Source organism: Ursus arctos, unplaced genomic scaffold, assembly GCF_023065955.2.
Source record: "Ursus arctos isolate Adak ecotype North America unplaced genomic scaffold, UrsArc2.0 scaffold_6, whole genome shotgun sequence".
NCBI classification, from domain to species: Eukaryota; Metazoa; Chordata; class Mammalia; order Carnivora; family Ursidae; genus Ursus; species Ursus arctos.
In genome coordinates this window covers 71,650,996-71,664,605 of record NW_026623078.1, presented here as the reverse complement: position 1 = coordinate 71,664,605, position 13,610 = coordinate 71,650,996, and the positions used below count along the sequence as shown (strand labels likewise).

General features: G+C 47.8%; 1 protein-coding gene across 17 annotated transcripts in view; it reads left to right on the top strand.

Moving 5' to 3' along the window:
• The first annotated feature begins 2,058 nt into the window (after positions 1-2,058).
• The window catches only part of MTSS1 (MTSS I-BAR domain containing 1), a 156,727-nt gene continuing 145,175 nt past the window's right edge, over positions 2,059-13,610 (top strand). For 16 of the 17 annotated variants that reach the window (XM_026495440.4, XM_048212527.2, XM_026495436.4 and 13 more), the window contains exon 1: positions 2,077-2,715. In XM_026495440.4, coding sequence (XP_026351225.2) covers positions 2,644-2,715 — 72 coding nt within the window. In that variant the 5' untranslated portion in view covers positions 2,077-2,643. Of the gene's footprint in view, positions 2,716-13,610 lie in introns of all 17 variants that reach the window. The other variant, XM_026495429.4, reaches the window with a different exon arrangement.

Below are 13,610 nucleotides of genomic sequence, written 5' to 3'. Positions count from 1 at the left end.
GAATGTGATGTAGGAGGTGTAAATCTGATGTTGTCCCTTTCCTGCTCAAAATCCCTCATTCCCTAGACTTACCTCATCTTGTGTAATTGAGAGTCCGTGCCCATTGGCTACCAACTCCCCATTACCACCTTCCCCCAACCCCAGCGCCTGGCAACCGTTCTATGAATTTGAATATTTTAGCTCGTACCCAATTCCACTCATCAGTGGAATCATGCAGTATTTGTCCTGTAGTTGGTTTATTCCCCTTATCATAATGTCCTCAAGCTGAGTCCAAGTTGTTACATGTTGCAGGATTTCCTTTGAGGCTGAATAAATATCCCATTGTATGCACATACCACATTTTCTTTATCCATTCATCCATTATGGACATTTAGGTTGCTCCCACATCTTGGCTATTATGACTAGTGCTTGGCTATTATGAATAAGCTACATCTGTAAGATTTATTGAATGCTTATTTACTATATGCCAGGAACTCTTTTAAATGCTGCTTTACATATATTAGTGCAAGTAAAAGTCACTACAGCCCTATGAAGTCTTTATCCCCACTTAACAGATGAGGAAACGAGGCCCAGTTAGTTTGGTCCACGGTCACACAGTTAGTTAGTAGGTTGTAAACTGGAGTTTAAACCCAGTATAATCAGGCTCTATAAACAGTGACCTGATCACTTTAATACCAATAGTATTAAAAATCATAATAATGATAATGATTGACAGCAAACTGTATGTCAAGCTCTATTATTGGCAAGGTGAGAACGTGACTTACACATCCTAATAACCTTGGGGACAGGATCCAGGAGGGTTGTCCGAGATTGGTTAATTTCAGAAGTAACACTCCTTATGATTTTTGGGAGAGGGGTGGAGAAGGGTTGCAATTTAAAGTTGGGCAGAGTGGGCCATGGTAATATTATCTTTCTGCAGCTGTGATAATGCCCCTCCATGTGCCTCCTTGCAGTTTTTCAAAGCCCAGAACTTTACCTATTACTTAGTGAGCAAGTCTGGCACAAGTCTACAGCATTTTGCATATGGTTTCCCTTTGTCTCCTCCCCAGTATTTTCCTTTTGTTGTATTTTGTGCTTCACATGGTCAGCTCACAGGACAAGGGAGAAGAGTTAGGTTCTTATGTTTAAAGGTCTTTTAAAAGCTGCTCATTGGATTCTCTTCTTCCTTGCCTATTTGGTGGTAATCTCAATGAGGGCTCCAACTATGTGCAGTTAGGCAGTGGAGCTATGAAAATGAACCACCAGCCTCCAAATCAACTCAGGAACATTTGCAGTCTTTCCAGGTTAAACTTCCCAACAGGGCTCTCTGACGTGAAACCAACACCCAAGGCCCTCAGTGGGCCTGAAAACAAACAAACAAAAACAAAAACAAAAAAACCATCCAAGTCACAGGCAGTCAACAGTATCTTGAAACCAAAGACAGTATACAAAAGCTCAGTGCCATTTATTTTGCAATGGCAAATCAATCCACTTTCTCAGCATCCTGCAACTTTTGTTGAACTGGGCATCCCGCCATAGGATACGCCCCCAAACTCTCCTTAATTACATATTTGTTAATTACAAATTAATTACAAATTACGAATGCTGTCTGCAATCCTGACTGGCGTTGCAGTCCTGATATCACAGGGCTTCTTCTCGAAACGCTGCAGTAGCAGCAGCAGCAGCAGCAGCAGCAGCAGCAGCAGCAGCAGTTTTCCCGCCCTACTGAGCGCTCGCTATAATATGCTGGGCACTGCGCTAAGCGTGCCACCCTGCAAGTCCCCGGGGAGCGGCGGTGCACCCTCAGTTCCCGGCGCTCGCAGCCATTGTGGGGTGGGCGCTCGGCCAGCCGCGTGCTGACACGCCCTCTCTGCGCCGCGACCCGCGGCCAGGGCAGGAAGGAGTGCTCTGTGCGTGCTACGAAGAGAAGGCAGCTCCCGCGGGGGTGGAATCCTCGCCGCACCGCCCGCCGGTTCCCCTCAGCTGCGTGCGCTCCACGCGTCTCCCGGGCACGCGCTCCTAGCCCCGCCCGCGTGCGGCGGACGCACGGCCGCGAGCGCGCGCCCTCCCCGCGCCCCCGCGGCGGACGCACGACCGCGAGCGCGCGTGCGCCCCTCCGGACGTCCCCGGGAGTCGCGCCAGAGCGAGCGCCGGGGCCGGGCGCGCAGGAGTGAAAAGGAGGCGGCGGCCGCGGCTGCGAGCTACAGATCTGGACGCGGCGAGCAGACGTGTTCTGCTGTTTGTTGGGCGATTTTTTTTTAAATTTCAAAAATCTTATTAAATTAGAAAATCTCGCATTTTTAAATGGCGCTGGCCCCAGGTCAGCGGGTGGTTTTCTCTGCTTCAAGATGGGCTTTCCTGTTTCCGTCGTGGGCACCAGTGGTGGCCTGATTGTCAGTCTTCTCCGGTCATTTTTAAGGCCAGGAGCCGGGCACTGCATGTAGGCGAATTACCCTGCAGAGCGGTTTGGCTTTTAAAATTATTGTTATTATTTGGGGCAGAGAACAGCCGATCTTGGGCGCTTCGTCCTCTTTGCAGAAGAGGCTGTGAGTCGGAGGTGGGTCGCTCGGAGGGTGGAATTGCTCCGCGGGTGAGCGAGCCCCGGCCCCGCGCACAGTCCAGGCGGCCCCGAGTGTGTGTCCTCTCCCTGCCGGCGCCGGGAAAATGGAGGCTGTGATTGAGAAGGAATGCAGCGCGCTCGGAGGCCTCTTCCAGACCATCATCAGCGACATGAAGGTAGGACGCCGGGGGCGCGGCTGCGGTGGGGGCGGCCGCGCACTGACCTCGCCGCGGTGCTTCGCCTCCGCCCCGGGCCAGCCGCCCGGCCCTTGCCTGCACTGTGGCCGCCGGCCACCTGCGGGAGCGCTCTGGCCCGGTGTCACCTGCTCACCCGCGGCGCTGCTCCGGGCTCTGTTGGGTCACCGGGCGGGCTGCTTCTCTGGAGGTGTCTGATGGCCCCTGCCCTCTCCACGCTCATTGTCCCAGGGGGCGGCACCATCTCTTTTCCCTGGGGGCGCGGGGCCCCGGCTCCAAGTTTTCCATTGTCTTCTGCTGGAGTGTCTGCGACCCGTGAAGACTGGGTGCCTGGGCGGACACCTGATTCCCCCGAGTACGGGGTGGGGGCGCCTGGCGCGGTGGTGGGGAGGGGTATGGGGGCTTTGCCGGGCCGCGGGAACTGGCCCCCCTCCCCGGCCGAGAGCCTGGGAGAGAGGCCTCTCCCTCCTTGGGTTTCAGATCCACCCTGGGGGGGGGGGGGCTGAGCAAATTAGGCATTAATTAGGCTGTTCCTAAGCTGGTGAGGGTGTGCATGCCTTCCCTCAGCCCTCCCCGGGGGCGCGAAGCAGAAGTTCCCAGAGTAGCCTTGCTGGGGACCCTCCTTCCACTGGCTGAGCTCCCAGTCTGAAGACAAGATTGGGGTCCCCTAAACAACTGTATTCCCGCCCCCCCCCCCCCCCAGACTCCAGGTTTTCTCTTGGAAGGATTGTGAAGATATTGTGTGTGTGTGTGTGTGTGTGTGTGCGCGCGCGCGTGTGTGTGCGCGCGCGCGCTTGTGTATATTGGGGGCGGGGAACAACACCCTGGTTTTTTCCTGCGAAGGGTGGGACTGGGGATAACCTGATCCTTGGATGTGGATTTTCTGGTGCATAGAGATAGACCAGGGCCCTGTGTTACTCATCCAAAGGAAATATAACCAGCCTCGGGAGCTGGCTGGAGGTGGGAATTGGGGGCGGTGGGGGGATTTTTTTTTTTTCATGTGTATTTAGGGAGCTTCTCTTTGGCTCTAACCCAGCCCCAGTTTGCCTCAACAGATCCGGGGAGGTGGTGTTTAATTAAAAGCTCGGCTTCCAACAACGAGTAGGCAGGTTTGGAAGGCTGTACGGCCGGTGGGTGTGGACAGCCCCTCTTCAGCCGCTGCCTGGGCGTTTGGAGGAGCTTTTGTCTGATAAGTGTAAGGTTTAGAGAGGGTTTGGTCTGGGAGATGGACTTTGTGAAGGAATGCTCAGCTGTCACGCCTGCTTCCCCCTTTTAGAACCAACTGCCATCTCCCCAAGGGTGAACTTTTCCAAGGTGCCTCCATCCTGGTCTTGGCCCTCCTTCTACAGAGCCTGTGTTTTGTGTGTGTGTGTGTGTGTGTGTGTGTGTGTGTGAAATTGACATTCACATAGCATTATTTTCAGCTAGACCCTGCTTGTCCAGGAATGCCTCTAATCCAGCCACTTGGAATTAGATGGATTATTCCCTGTTCAAAGACAGCCTCTTTCATTCCTTTGCCCTCAATCCACATTGACTTATTGAAGTGCTCTTTTGAGACAAAGATTGGTGTCCCCGCCTCAGACTCGGGTATTTCTTGTTAACTTAAATTCTGTACGCCTTATAATCAAAGATTGGGTTTGAGGCACACGTGTATTTTGATCACCAGGGGAAGAATGTGAGATGGGTTGGTAAAGCTGCTTGTGTTTTTTTTGAAGAGAAATGGATGTTTCCAGTCCCTGAGTAGTTACAAGGACCCAGTGACCTAAAAGTTCTGCCCACTGCAGTCCCAGGGGGGAAAAAAAAACAAAAAATGTGTAGAGTTTTTTTTCTGTCTTTGTTCCTTAATCCATAATCCACCCAGTCTCAGTTCTTTGCATTTATTGGTTTGAACCCAAGGCCTTTCAGGAGGTATCCCACCACAGGATGGGCCCCCTGTTTTCCGCCTGCCATCCCATGGCTGCCCTCTAGCATTCTGGTGAGGGAGATTTGTGGGTGCCAAGGTGGCATGTTTTTCCCTCTGCAAGATTCCAGTTAAAAATAAAGATTTATTTAATGCCCTTTCGGTGCTAGATCTATAGTTTGTGGTTCCTGACTTCTTTCCCTTTGAATTTAGTAGGGTTTGTTCAACATCCTGTGGGAAGGCATTTATTTTAAGGTTGTTTGTTTTGTTTTGGCAAAGATTTGAAAAGCAAACTGGAGGGGAAGACTAAAACTTGCTTCGGAGTCTGCAGGATTCCAGACTTCTGGGGAGTAGAGAGAAGGAAAAAGAGAGGGGTAGACTGATTCCCAAGATTGTTTACTCAGAAGACAGTTGTTGAATATTTTAATGGAGTTTTCTTTTTAAAATACTTCTTCGTGGGTTGGATGGCAGTGACATTTTAAAAGGGAATTTTAAAAAGTTTGAGCATATAGGATAAGCAGTACATAGTATACATAATGCATGAAGTCACCACCAATAACAGTGTTTACTATCTGAAGTCAGCTGGCTTTCTAATGACCAGTTTATCCTCTTTTTCTCTTCTTTGAACTGCCGTGATGGGTTTCTGATGTCTTTGGTCCCCTTTCTGTCGGCTTTGAAGGACAAGTGTAAATGTTGGAAACCCATTTGGAATGCCATCTTGAGAAAATTTTGAGGTTATTTTTCCAGAAGTAAGGCTAGACTGGGGTGAGGAAAGGGTAAGGAAAAAAAAATTTTTTTTTTTAAAGTAGCATTTGATTCTCCAAAATGTACAGCAACACAGGAAGGGAGTCAATTTCCTCTTTGGAGAAAAAAAAGAAAACAACAACAAAAAAATGGAGTAATTTCAAGGCCTAACACCATACATCTTCCAAAACCAAAAACCTCAAGGCATTGAAAAGCTGGAGAGGAATCTTTCTGCTTTTTTCTAGTGATCCTTCATCTGGCTAAATCCTCAGTTGTCAGGGTGTGTGTTTTGTCCTTTCCAGGGGGAAGGGTGCAGAAGAAACCCTCACTCTTCTTCCATTGGGATCCAGCAGCAGCTGTTATATAACTTGACGAGAGGAAACCTTGTGTTTTTTCCCCTGTCTTCCACCCTACTGTGGTGGTGGTCACTAATGATGGTGGTGTGCGGAATCGCTTACTGGCTGCCTTTCCGCCCATCCACATAAATCAAGTTGTCTGGTGTGAGCTGGTCCCAAAAGGAAAAGAGAGGAGATTCACGTGGCTGGAGGCTAGGGCCCATCGTCTCTTGTCTGGGGGAATAGTAGCTTGGAAGTGACGCTGTGGAAGGCCAACTGACTGGCTTCTGATGTTTGACAATGGTTAGACATTAAAGAGGTTCTAGAATCTTTTTGGAGTTTCTATCCAAGTGCCAAGAAAAACGGGCTAAGTGCTACAAACAGCAGATTTGAGCCATTGCTTTTTTTTTTTTTTTAATTTATTGAGCTATAATGAACCTATAATGTTACATTAGTTTTAGATGTACAACACAGTGATTTGATACTTGTAGATTTATTTATTTATTTATTTATGTATTTATTTACTGTTTAGATAGCTGAACCAGCAAAGAATTTGGTGATGTTTGGGGAGCTTTTAAGACCAGGAGATGGGCCAAACTCAAGGGCAAGTCATTGTGGATATCTTTCTTCTTTTAATAATTAACTTAGGTTTTTTGTGTTTTTTTTTTAAGTTGGATGCTAAAGCCAAATATTTTCCTCAGCCTTGTTGCTCAAGAATCAGTTCGTCAGGAGCTGAATTAGGCCTGATGCAGGGAGAACTTTGTACTAGGTTCGAGAGTGTGTTAGGGGTTATGCAATGGGACTGGGGGGGGGGTGAAAAACACCCAACCACACCTTGAATTCCCTACCCCACCTCCCACTGTAGAGAGGGGTGTCCTGTTACCAGCACCTGTTCTGAGCAGAATAGGGGCCTTGTTCAGTTCCTCTCTACTGCCCCCCACCTCTATTTGCACCGGTATCCTCTCTCCTAAGTTCTGCCTAAAATTAGAGCTGGTAAAGGGACTTCTTGAATTCCATGGAAATCTTCTGTGGTTTGAAGGCATGACACAGTATTTTCCCTCACTTATCATAGATCAAGAATGTGGGTATTGGGTCCAGCGCTGGATAATGATTTCAGGATTGTCCCCTCCCCCCCAACACCGCCAGTGCTTTGGCTTTGGGGTTTCTGTCAGATGTGAGGCTCCCTTCCTTGGTGTTTATCGAGGGCCTGCTGTGTGGAAGGTCTCTTGCTGGGCAGCGAGGAGCCAGAGAGCCACAGGCCTGCCCTTGGAGAGCTGCTTGTCCTGTGGGCCGTAAGTAGGTAACATTAGATACCGTATGGTGGCCACGAAGGAAGGGCATCAGTCAGTTTTTGAAGGACGTCCCTTTGACTCTTCCAAAACAACAAAAAAAAAACAAACAAAAAAACCCCAACATTTTCTCTAGGAAGATACTGAAAACCCAGCTAGGCGTCCAAGAGTGGTCAGGTGCTCTGAGGGAGGTAGGCAGCCCTGTAAATGGGGACACACAGAGGCAGGACAAGCAGAGCCCTTGTAAAGTACAGATGGGCCCCATGTTGGTTTTTCTCTTAGCAAATGGCTGTGTTTGTCCAGGATTTTACAGTGTTCTCGGTTTGGGCCTGTGGGAGAAGAAGGAAAAGTGAAGATGTCATAAAATTGGCAGCAGGGGAACTGCCCAGAATGGGTGCCTGTTCTGAGATTGAGGGCCTCTTCTATGTAGATCAGTCTGTTTGGTTTCTTAGGTGCAAATCTTGTCCACGTTTAGAAAGAAGTCTTTTTTTTTTTTTGGTCTTGGCTTGAATGTTTCTATGGGAAAATCCCATATACATCTATACATCGTATTTAACTAAATTGTATAGAACTTGTTGCTGGACACTGTGAACATTTATGTTCTGAATTTCCATAGTTAACGATGCCCCACATGGAGAGAAGGTCAATCCTAGGTCATGGTTTGCATGGAAGATGAGCTGAGTTTGAATTTTGCCTGGTTCAGCTATCAGTCAGTTCTTATGAGAGTAACATGTACTCATAATTCTGTAGTATTTATTGCAAGCACACAACTCAAGTTGCCAGCACTGAGCTCAGTGCTATGATTCAGCAAGTAAAGATACAGAATTTCCAGTTAAATTTGAATTTCAGATAAACAGCAAACTGCTTTTTAGTATAAGCATGTTCCATGCGTCCTGGGGCTTCTCAGCTCTGACCTCTTGTACTTTGAACTGCCCTTTTGCATCCAGGAAAAGGAAAAAGCTAAAATGATATCTGTCAATATGGCCGGCTCATTTGAGGTTGTTAAAATGTTTGGAGGATGAAAAGGTTGAAACTATTGATCTATTAGACGCTTTATCTGTAATTTTCATCTGGGCTTTTCCATCTTCCCGGGGATGGGTGAGAGCTGGCAAGATTCCTTCTGTAGAAGACTGTTTAGGTGCTCAGATTGGGAATGGAAAAATGAGATCATTTTGAGGTCTCCATTACTTCTCGGAACTGCCTTTAGGACACTTTCCCCTTAAACCCATACCTCTGCAAAAACAAAGAAATACCTCTCCTGGAACCAAACAAAAGCCAAAGGCAGATTTAGCTGCCTAGGACATCAGAGGAGAAGTATTTGGGGCTCCTTAGAGGGACCTGATGGTTGCCTTAAGCAGTTTAACTCAGCTTTGCAGATTGCACTGCTGATATGGCCTTATTAAGTAGCAAACCAGAGAGACAAATGGAGTAAATTAATTGGCTGAGCTTCGAGGAAGCCCATTGTATTTGATTGCGGAGGTTCTCCCTTGAATTAGTTGGGCGGCTGCGCAAGGTTTCCTCCAAGTATCTGACACACAGACACACACGAAACCCCCAAAAGCAAAATCAAAGCCACCCAGCATAGATTCCAGAGCAGCCCACCCATTGTCAGTGTTCTCCACCTCTTAGCCCAGGGAGGACCTGGGCTATGTGTCTCTGCTGCTCCCCGATTTAAGATGCTCTTGTGTGCCACCTGTACATAGTAGGTGCTCAGTGTTCATGGCATATGGTGAACACGGGGCAGGAAGGGACTTGCTGAGAACCTGCCATGTGCCAGGCATTGTGCTAAGTGCTTGGTACGCATGGTTTTATGTCATCCTCACATCAGCCCCACTTTACAGATGAGAAAACTGAGGCTCTTAGAAGAGAGGTGGTAACTAATCCAAGGCCATGGTGAGGTGGATTGATTCAGACCTTGGCCAATTTGATTCCCAAAGCTGGAGCTCTTTAGAACACGCTGAAGTAGAGAGAGGGGACTGGATTTATTTCTAATAAATAAATACAGGATTCCACTCTGCTGAGTTCTGTAGAAGGCTCAAGGAAGGAATCAGGGTCTTTTTTCCGTGCCTCGAGCCCGGAGTCTGCCCGGAGGCATGAACTTGAGCTAAGATGCCGTGGGGACTGCTGTGGGGCAGGCGACTCCCATCTGGCTGTCACTTTTGTGAAAGTCATTTAATTTACGATCTATTGACATTGGGCTTCCTTCCCTCTCCCACTCCTCTGACAGACAAACCTGGAATTCTCCTTTCCTCTTCTTCTGGGTGTGCACAGGGTAAAGAAGTCTTCGGGCCAGGCTCTGGCCTGCCACCCTTGGCTCCTGTCCTCATCCCCATACAAAGTGCCCTCAGTCTTCTCCGTGCCTGGCCGGAGGGCCATGTTTATACGTCCGGGGAGCCCATCGGTTCCTGAGACTGGGCGACTGTGCAAGCCTGGCAGCCCTCACTAATTATTTGAATTAAATAAGTTCACCCAAAGTTCAAATGACGCCTCTAAGGGAACTCCTTACCTTGAACTCCTTTTGTGTCCAGCCCTGCAACTCTCCTGTAAAAGAGCTTTTCTGTATTTCATTATGTCCCGGTGGCTCTCCAGTCTGGTTGAGTCTGTAGAGCCATTTCAGGTCTGTGTTTGGAGAAGTTGATGGGATCTCCAACAACAGCAACAACAAAAAACCCCCCAAAAACAAAAAAAACCCCTCCTTTCTGTGCTGATTCTTGGCATATACAGCCTGGGTCATAGTTTCTAAGTGGTTTTTCTTTTCCTGTCTAGTTTAAGTGGGTTTAAAAAAAAAAAAATCAATTGAGTGCCTTTTGAGCTGTGTGTCTTTTTATTTGCTTTCTTCACCTTGAAGAATTTGGGCAACTGTAAAATCTTAGCTTGCTTAGCATGAGCGATCTCCTAAGTCCTGGCGGTGGACAGCAGGTTTGGCCTGGGACTCTCTTCCCTGCCACCTCCCACAGGACAGGGGTCTCTGGGGGGCCGGAGGAGTGGGTCTGGGCTGGTGTGCCCCTTCTGGTGGCATGCGCTTGGTTACAGGCATACAAGTGTCGGATTTCCTGTGAGCCTTTAAGACACTGATACCTGGACCTGTTCCCTGGAGGTTCTGATTCTGTGCTTCTGGGGGACATCCTGGGCATTCACATTTTTTAAAAGCACCCCCAGGTAGTTCTAATCTTAGGCTTGAGAACTACCAAGTTTACACAGTTTTAGCACCCTCAAAAGTACTTTCTCAACCCCACCGAAGCCTGAGTAAAAGCATGTTTAGGTGTTTGTACAACAGCGTGAATATGCTAAACACTGTTGAGCTGGACACTTAAGAATGGCCGAGATGATAGATGGTCTGTGTGTTTTGCCACGATTAAAAATAAAAATAAATGTATAGTGAAACAACATGAAATACATTGAAATATAAAAATAGTAGAAAAAGCATCTTTAGGATACTTAACGATTTTAAATATACAATAGCACAGTCCACCATGGTTTTCTACCATAATGAAATTGTCAAGTATGTTAGCTACTAGCCACATGTGACTATTGAGCACTGGAAGTATGGCGAGCGTGATCAAGGAACTATTAGGCTTTTTTTTTTTTTTTTAAGATTTTATTTATTTGTCAGAGAGAGAGAGAGAAAGAGCACAAGCAGAGGGAGCAGCAGGCAGAGGGAGAAGCAGGCTCCCTGCTGATCAAGGAGCCTAATGTGGGACTCGACCCCAGGACCCTTGAATCATGACCTGAACTGATGGCAGACGCTTAATGACTCAGCCACCCAGGCGTCCCAAGGAACTATTGAGTTTTATTCACTTTTCTTTAAATAGCCGTATGTGGCTAACCTGCCCTGTTGGATAGCGTAGATCTATAACATACCATCTAAGTAAAAACAGTCCTGCACACCTTCTACTCCCTTCTGGCCCCTTCATTGCGTCTAAACCCCTCCTGTGGAAATTCCAGAGCTCCCGCTGACCTTGGCGTGAAAGACATCTGCTTTTCAATCCTGCGGGCAAGTTACTTAATCTCTCAGCCTCCTTTTCCTCTTCTGTACAAGGGTCTAAGAACGTATGCACCTTTGAGGATTCCGAAATCAGGCTGTGCCTGCGAAGTGCTCCACACCGTGCCTTGCCCACTGGCACTGGAATGTTCGCTGCTGTTACTGTTCCAATCACTGTAGTAATTCTTTCCACCACTTCAAGCAAAAGCTACCCCACCCTTGACCTAGCTGTATTTAGAGTTTGCACTGAAGTTGCAGGAAATGGAGGAGTTGAGTTGTTTTTTTCTGGCTAAGTCAATTACTCTTGAGTTCATTATAACCTCATCTGCCTCAGCTGGGCCTATTTGCATTTCTGTTTGCAAACCCACTGTCTATAAAGGGAGAGGAAGGGCTGGGTGCCCAGTGCGGTCCTCAGGGCATCTAATGCTTGAAAAAAAAAAAGTCTTTCAGAGATGTTTACACCAGGGTAAGGGGAGAGGAGCAGCTCTGTAAGGGCTGTCTTTTTCTGTCTTACTCCATTTGAGTTCTCCCTTCTTTTTCTGGAATGACCACCAGGAAAGTAGCCTCGTTTGCCTCTTAGCGGGCCCTGTAGCAGCCTCTTGGCACTGATCTTCTGTCCTTTCCTAGGACTTAACCGTATTTGGGTATTTCCTACCCGCCTACCTGCTGGATGTGTCCCACCTGCCTTACCCTGGGATTCAAGGACCCCACAGTTGGGCCCTAGCTGATTGGTCTGCTGTATGCCTCATGCTCCCCATCCTGGAGTCCCAGGCCTCTTTGAACACACCCTGTGCCCCTCATTCTTGCTGTTTGTCCTGCTTGGAGGACGTTTCTGCATTGTTGTCCACTGAAATCTTTCTCATCCTTCAAGGCCCCACCACAAAGTTATCTCCTCTTTCCACCGCCCCAGGTACCCTTAGGCATTCTTCACATTCTGTGTTGAGTCTCCTGAGTATTACATTCTACCTTACACGGTTGCCGTTGGGCTTTGAAGCCTGGCTCTGCCACTTCCTAGGTAGATTACTCTGGGCGAGTTACTCAGCCTCTTGAGACTTATTTTCTTATCTGTAAAATGGGGGAAATAATACTTCCCTCTGAAACTTGTGGAAACTTCAATGAGAAAGTGTATGTAAAGGGCTTAGGATGAAATAAATGTGAAATAAAATGCTCTCGTGTATCTGAGCTACCCTGGTAGTTTCTAGTGGAGTACCCTGTAATAATGGCACTCAGATGTTTCAGAAAATACAGGAAACCCATAGCTCCACTTTGATAATGGAATAGTGACAATACTGCAGTGCTTTTCAACTTTCAACATATGCATAATTTGAGAGAACACAGTACACATATTCAACAGATATGATGCTGCCCGCACTGTGAGCCAGGTATTGCTGGGGGTGGAGATCTGTGAGTAAGCCAGGTAAAGCCCTCGCCCTAAATTGTTTTGTCTAGAAGAGGAGCAGAGAAGCAGCGGGATCTTAGGAAGGGTCAAGGGGCTTCTCTGTTTGAAGCAGAGATAGGCCCAGCCGACAAGATGCTGTTGGGTGGTTGACTCCCTGCACGGGTGCCTCTAATTTGTCAGCAGAGGGGAGTAGGTGGGGAGCAGGCAGGGTGTTGAGACCTAGGGGTCTGATACGGCCCTCGAAGGTGACAACCATGAGACACATGTTTGTTTTGCTGAAGAAACCCCCTCCCGTCAGGATCGCCCCAGTAACGGCTCTGCACCCCACGTGACTGAGCACAAAACAGGAAGGGGGGATATTTGCAGTAGGAGGCTGGAAATGCTTGAGATTAGTTTCCAGGGAGACCTCAGTTTCACTTCTGAGGCCTGGCTTGCTTGCATCCTCCTGCAGCTGAGCACGGAGTCATTAAGGAAGTCTTTGAGTTTGGTTTAATGGTCGCTCTTTGTTTTGAAGTGATTGTTTACTGAACCTTCAAAGCCAGCTCTCCAGCAGGATGTGATCTTGGGCCTGAATAATTGGATGAGGCACCCCAATAGGAAGCAAGTAGCGGGGAGCAGAGCCAGGAGGAGCTAGCTGGTGGCGAAGCCTTTGGCATCCCAGCACTCAGGAGCTCTGCAAGCTGCCGCTGCAGGGACTGAGGTTGCCTTGCAGCCAGGAGTAGACCTGAAGCAAGGGTCCCCTGGAACCTGGCCTCTTTGATGTGGTGCTGGCCTTAATTAGGGACACCCTAATTAAGTCACTAAGGAGGGAGCTTATTCCTAAAAAAAAAAAAAAAAAAAAAAAAAAAAATTAGCAAGTGTTTTGAGAGCACCTCATGAGGGATTACTTCTCAAAGATTATGCAAGCAATATAAAGTTAGTGGAAGAAAAACTGAGAAATTTCGGTTAAGTAAAAAACAAAACTCACCCGTAACCGCTTGATTACAAAGTGGGTTATGTACACACATTTTAGACAAAGGTTTTCATGCGGCCCACGCTGTGCCAGAAATTTCTTTTTTCACTTAGCTTTTCACTTACATTGCCTTTCCGTGTATGTAATTTTGAGCCATGTCAGTTTTAATGTTGTGTGGTGTTCCATTGTTTGGTGTGTGCACAGTTCATGTATTCAGTTGACCTGTATTTGAGGACCGACCGTATGCTGGGTTCTGTGTTAAGTGCTGGGGGTGCA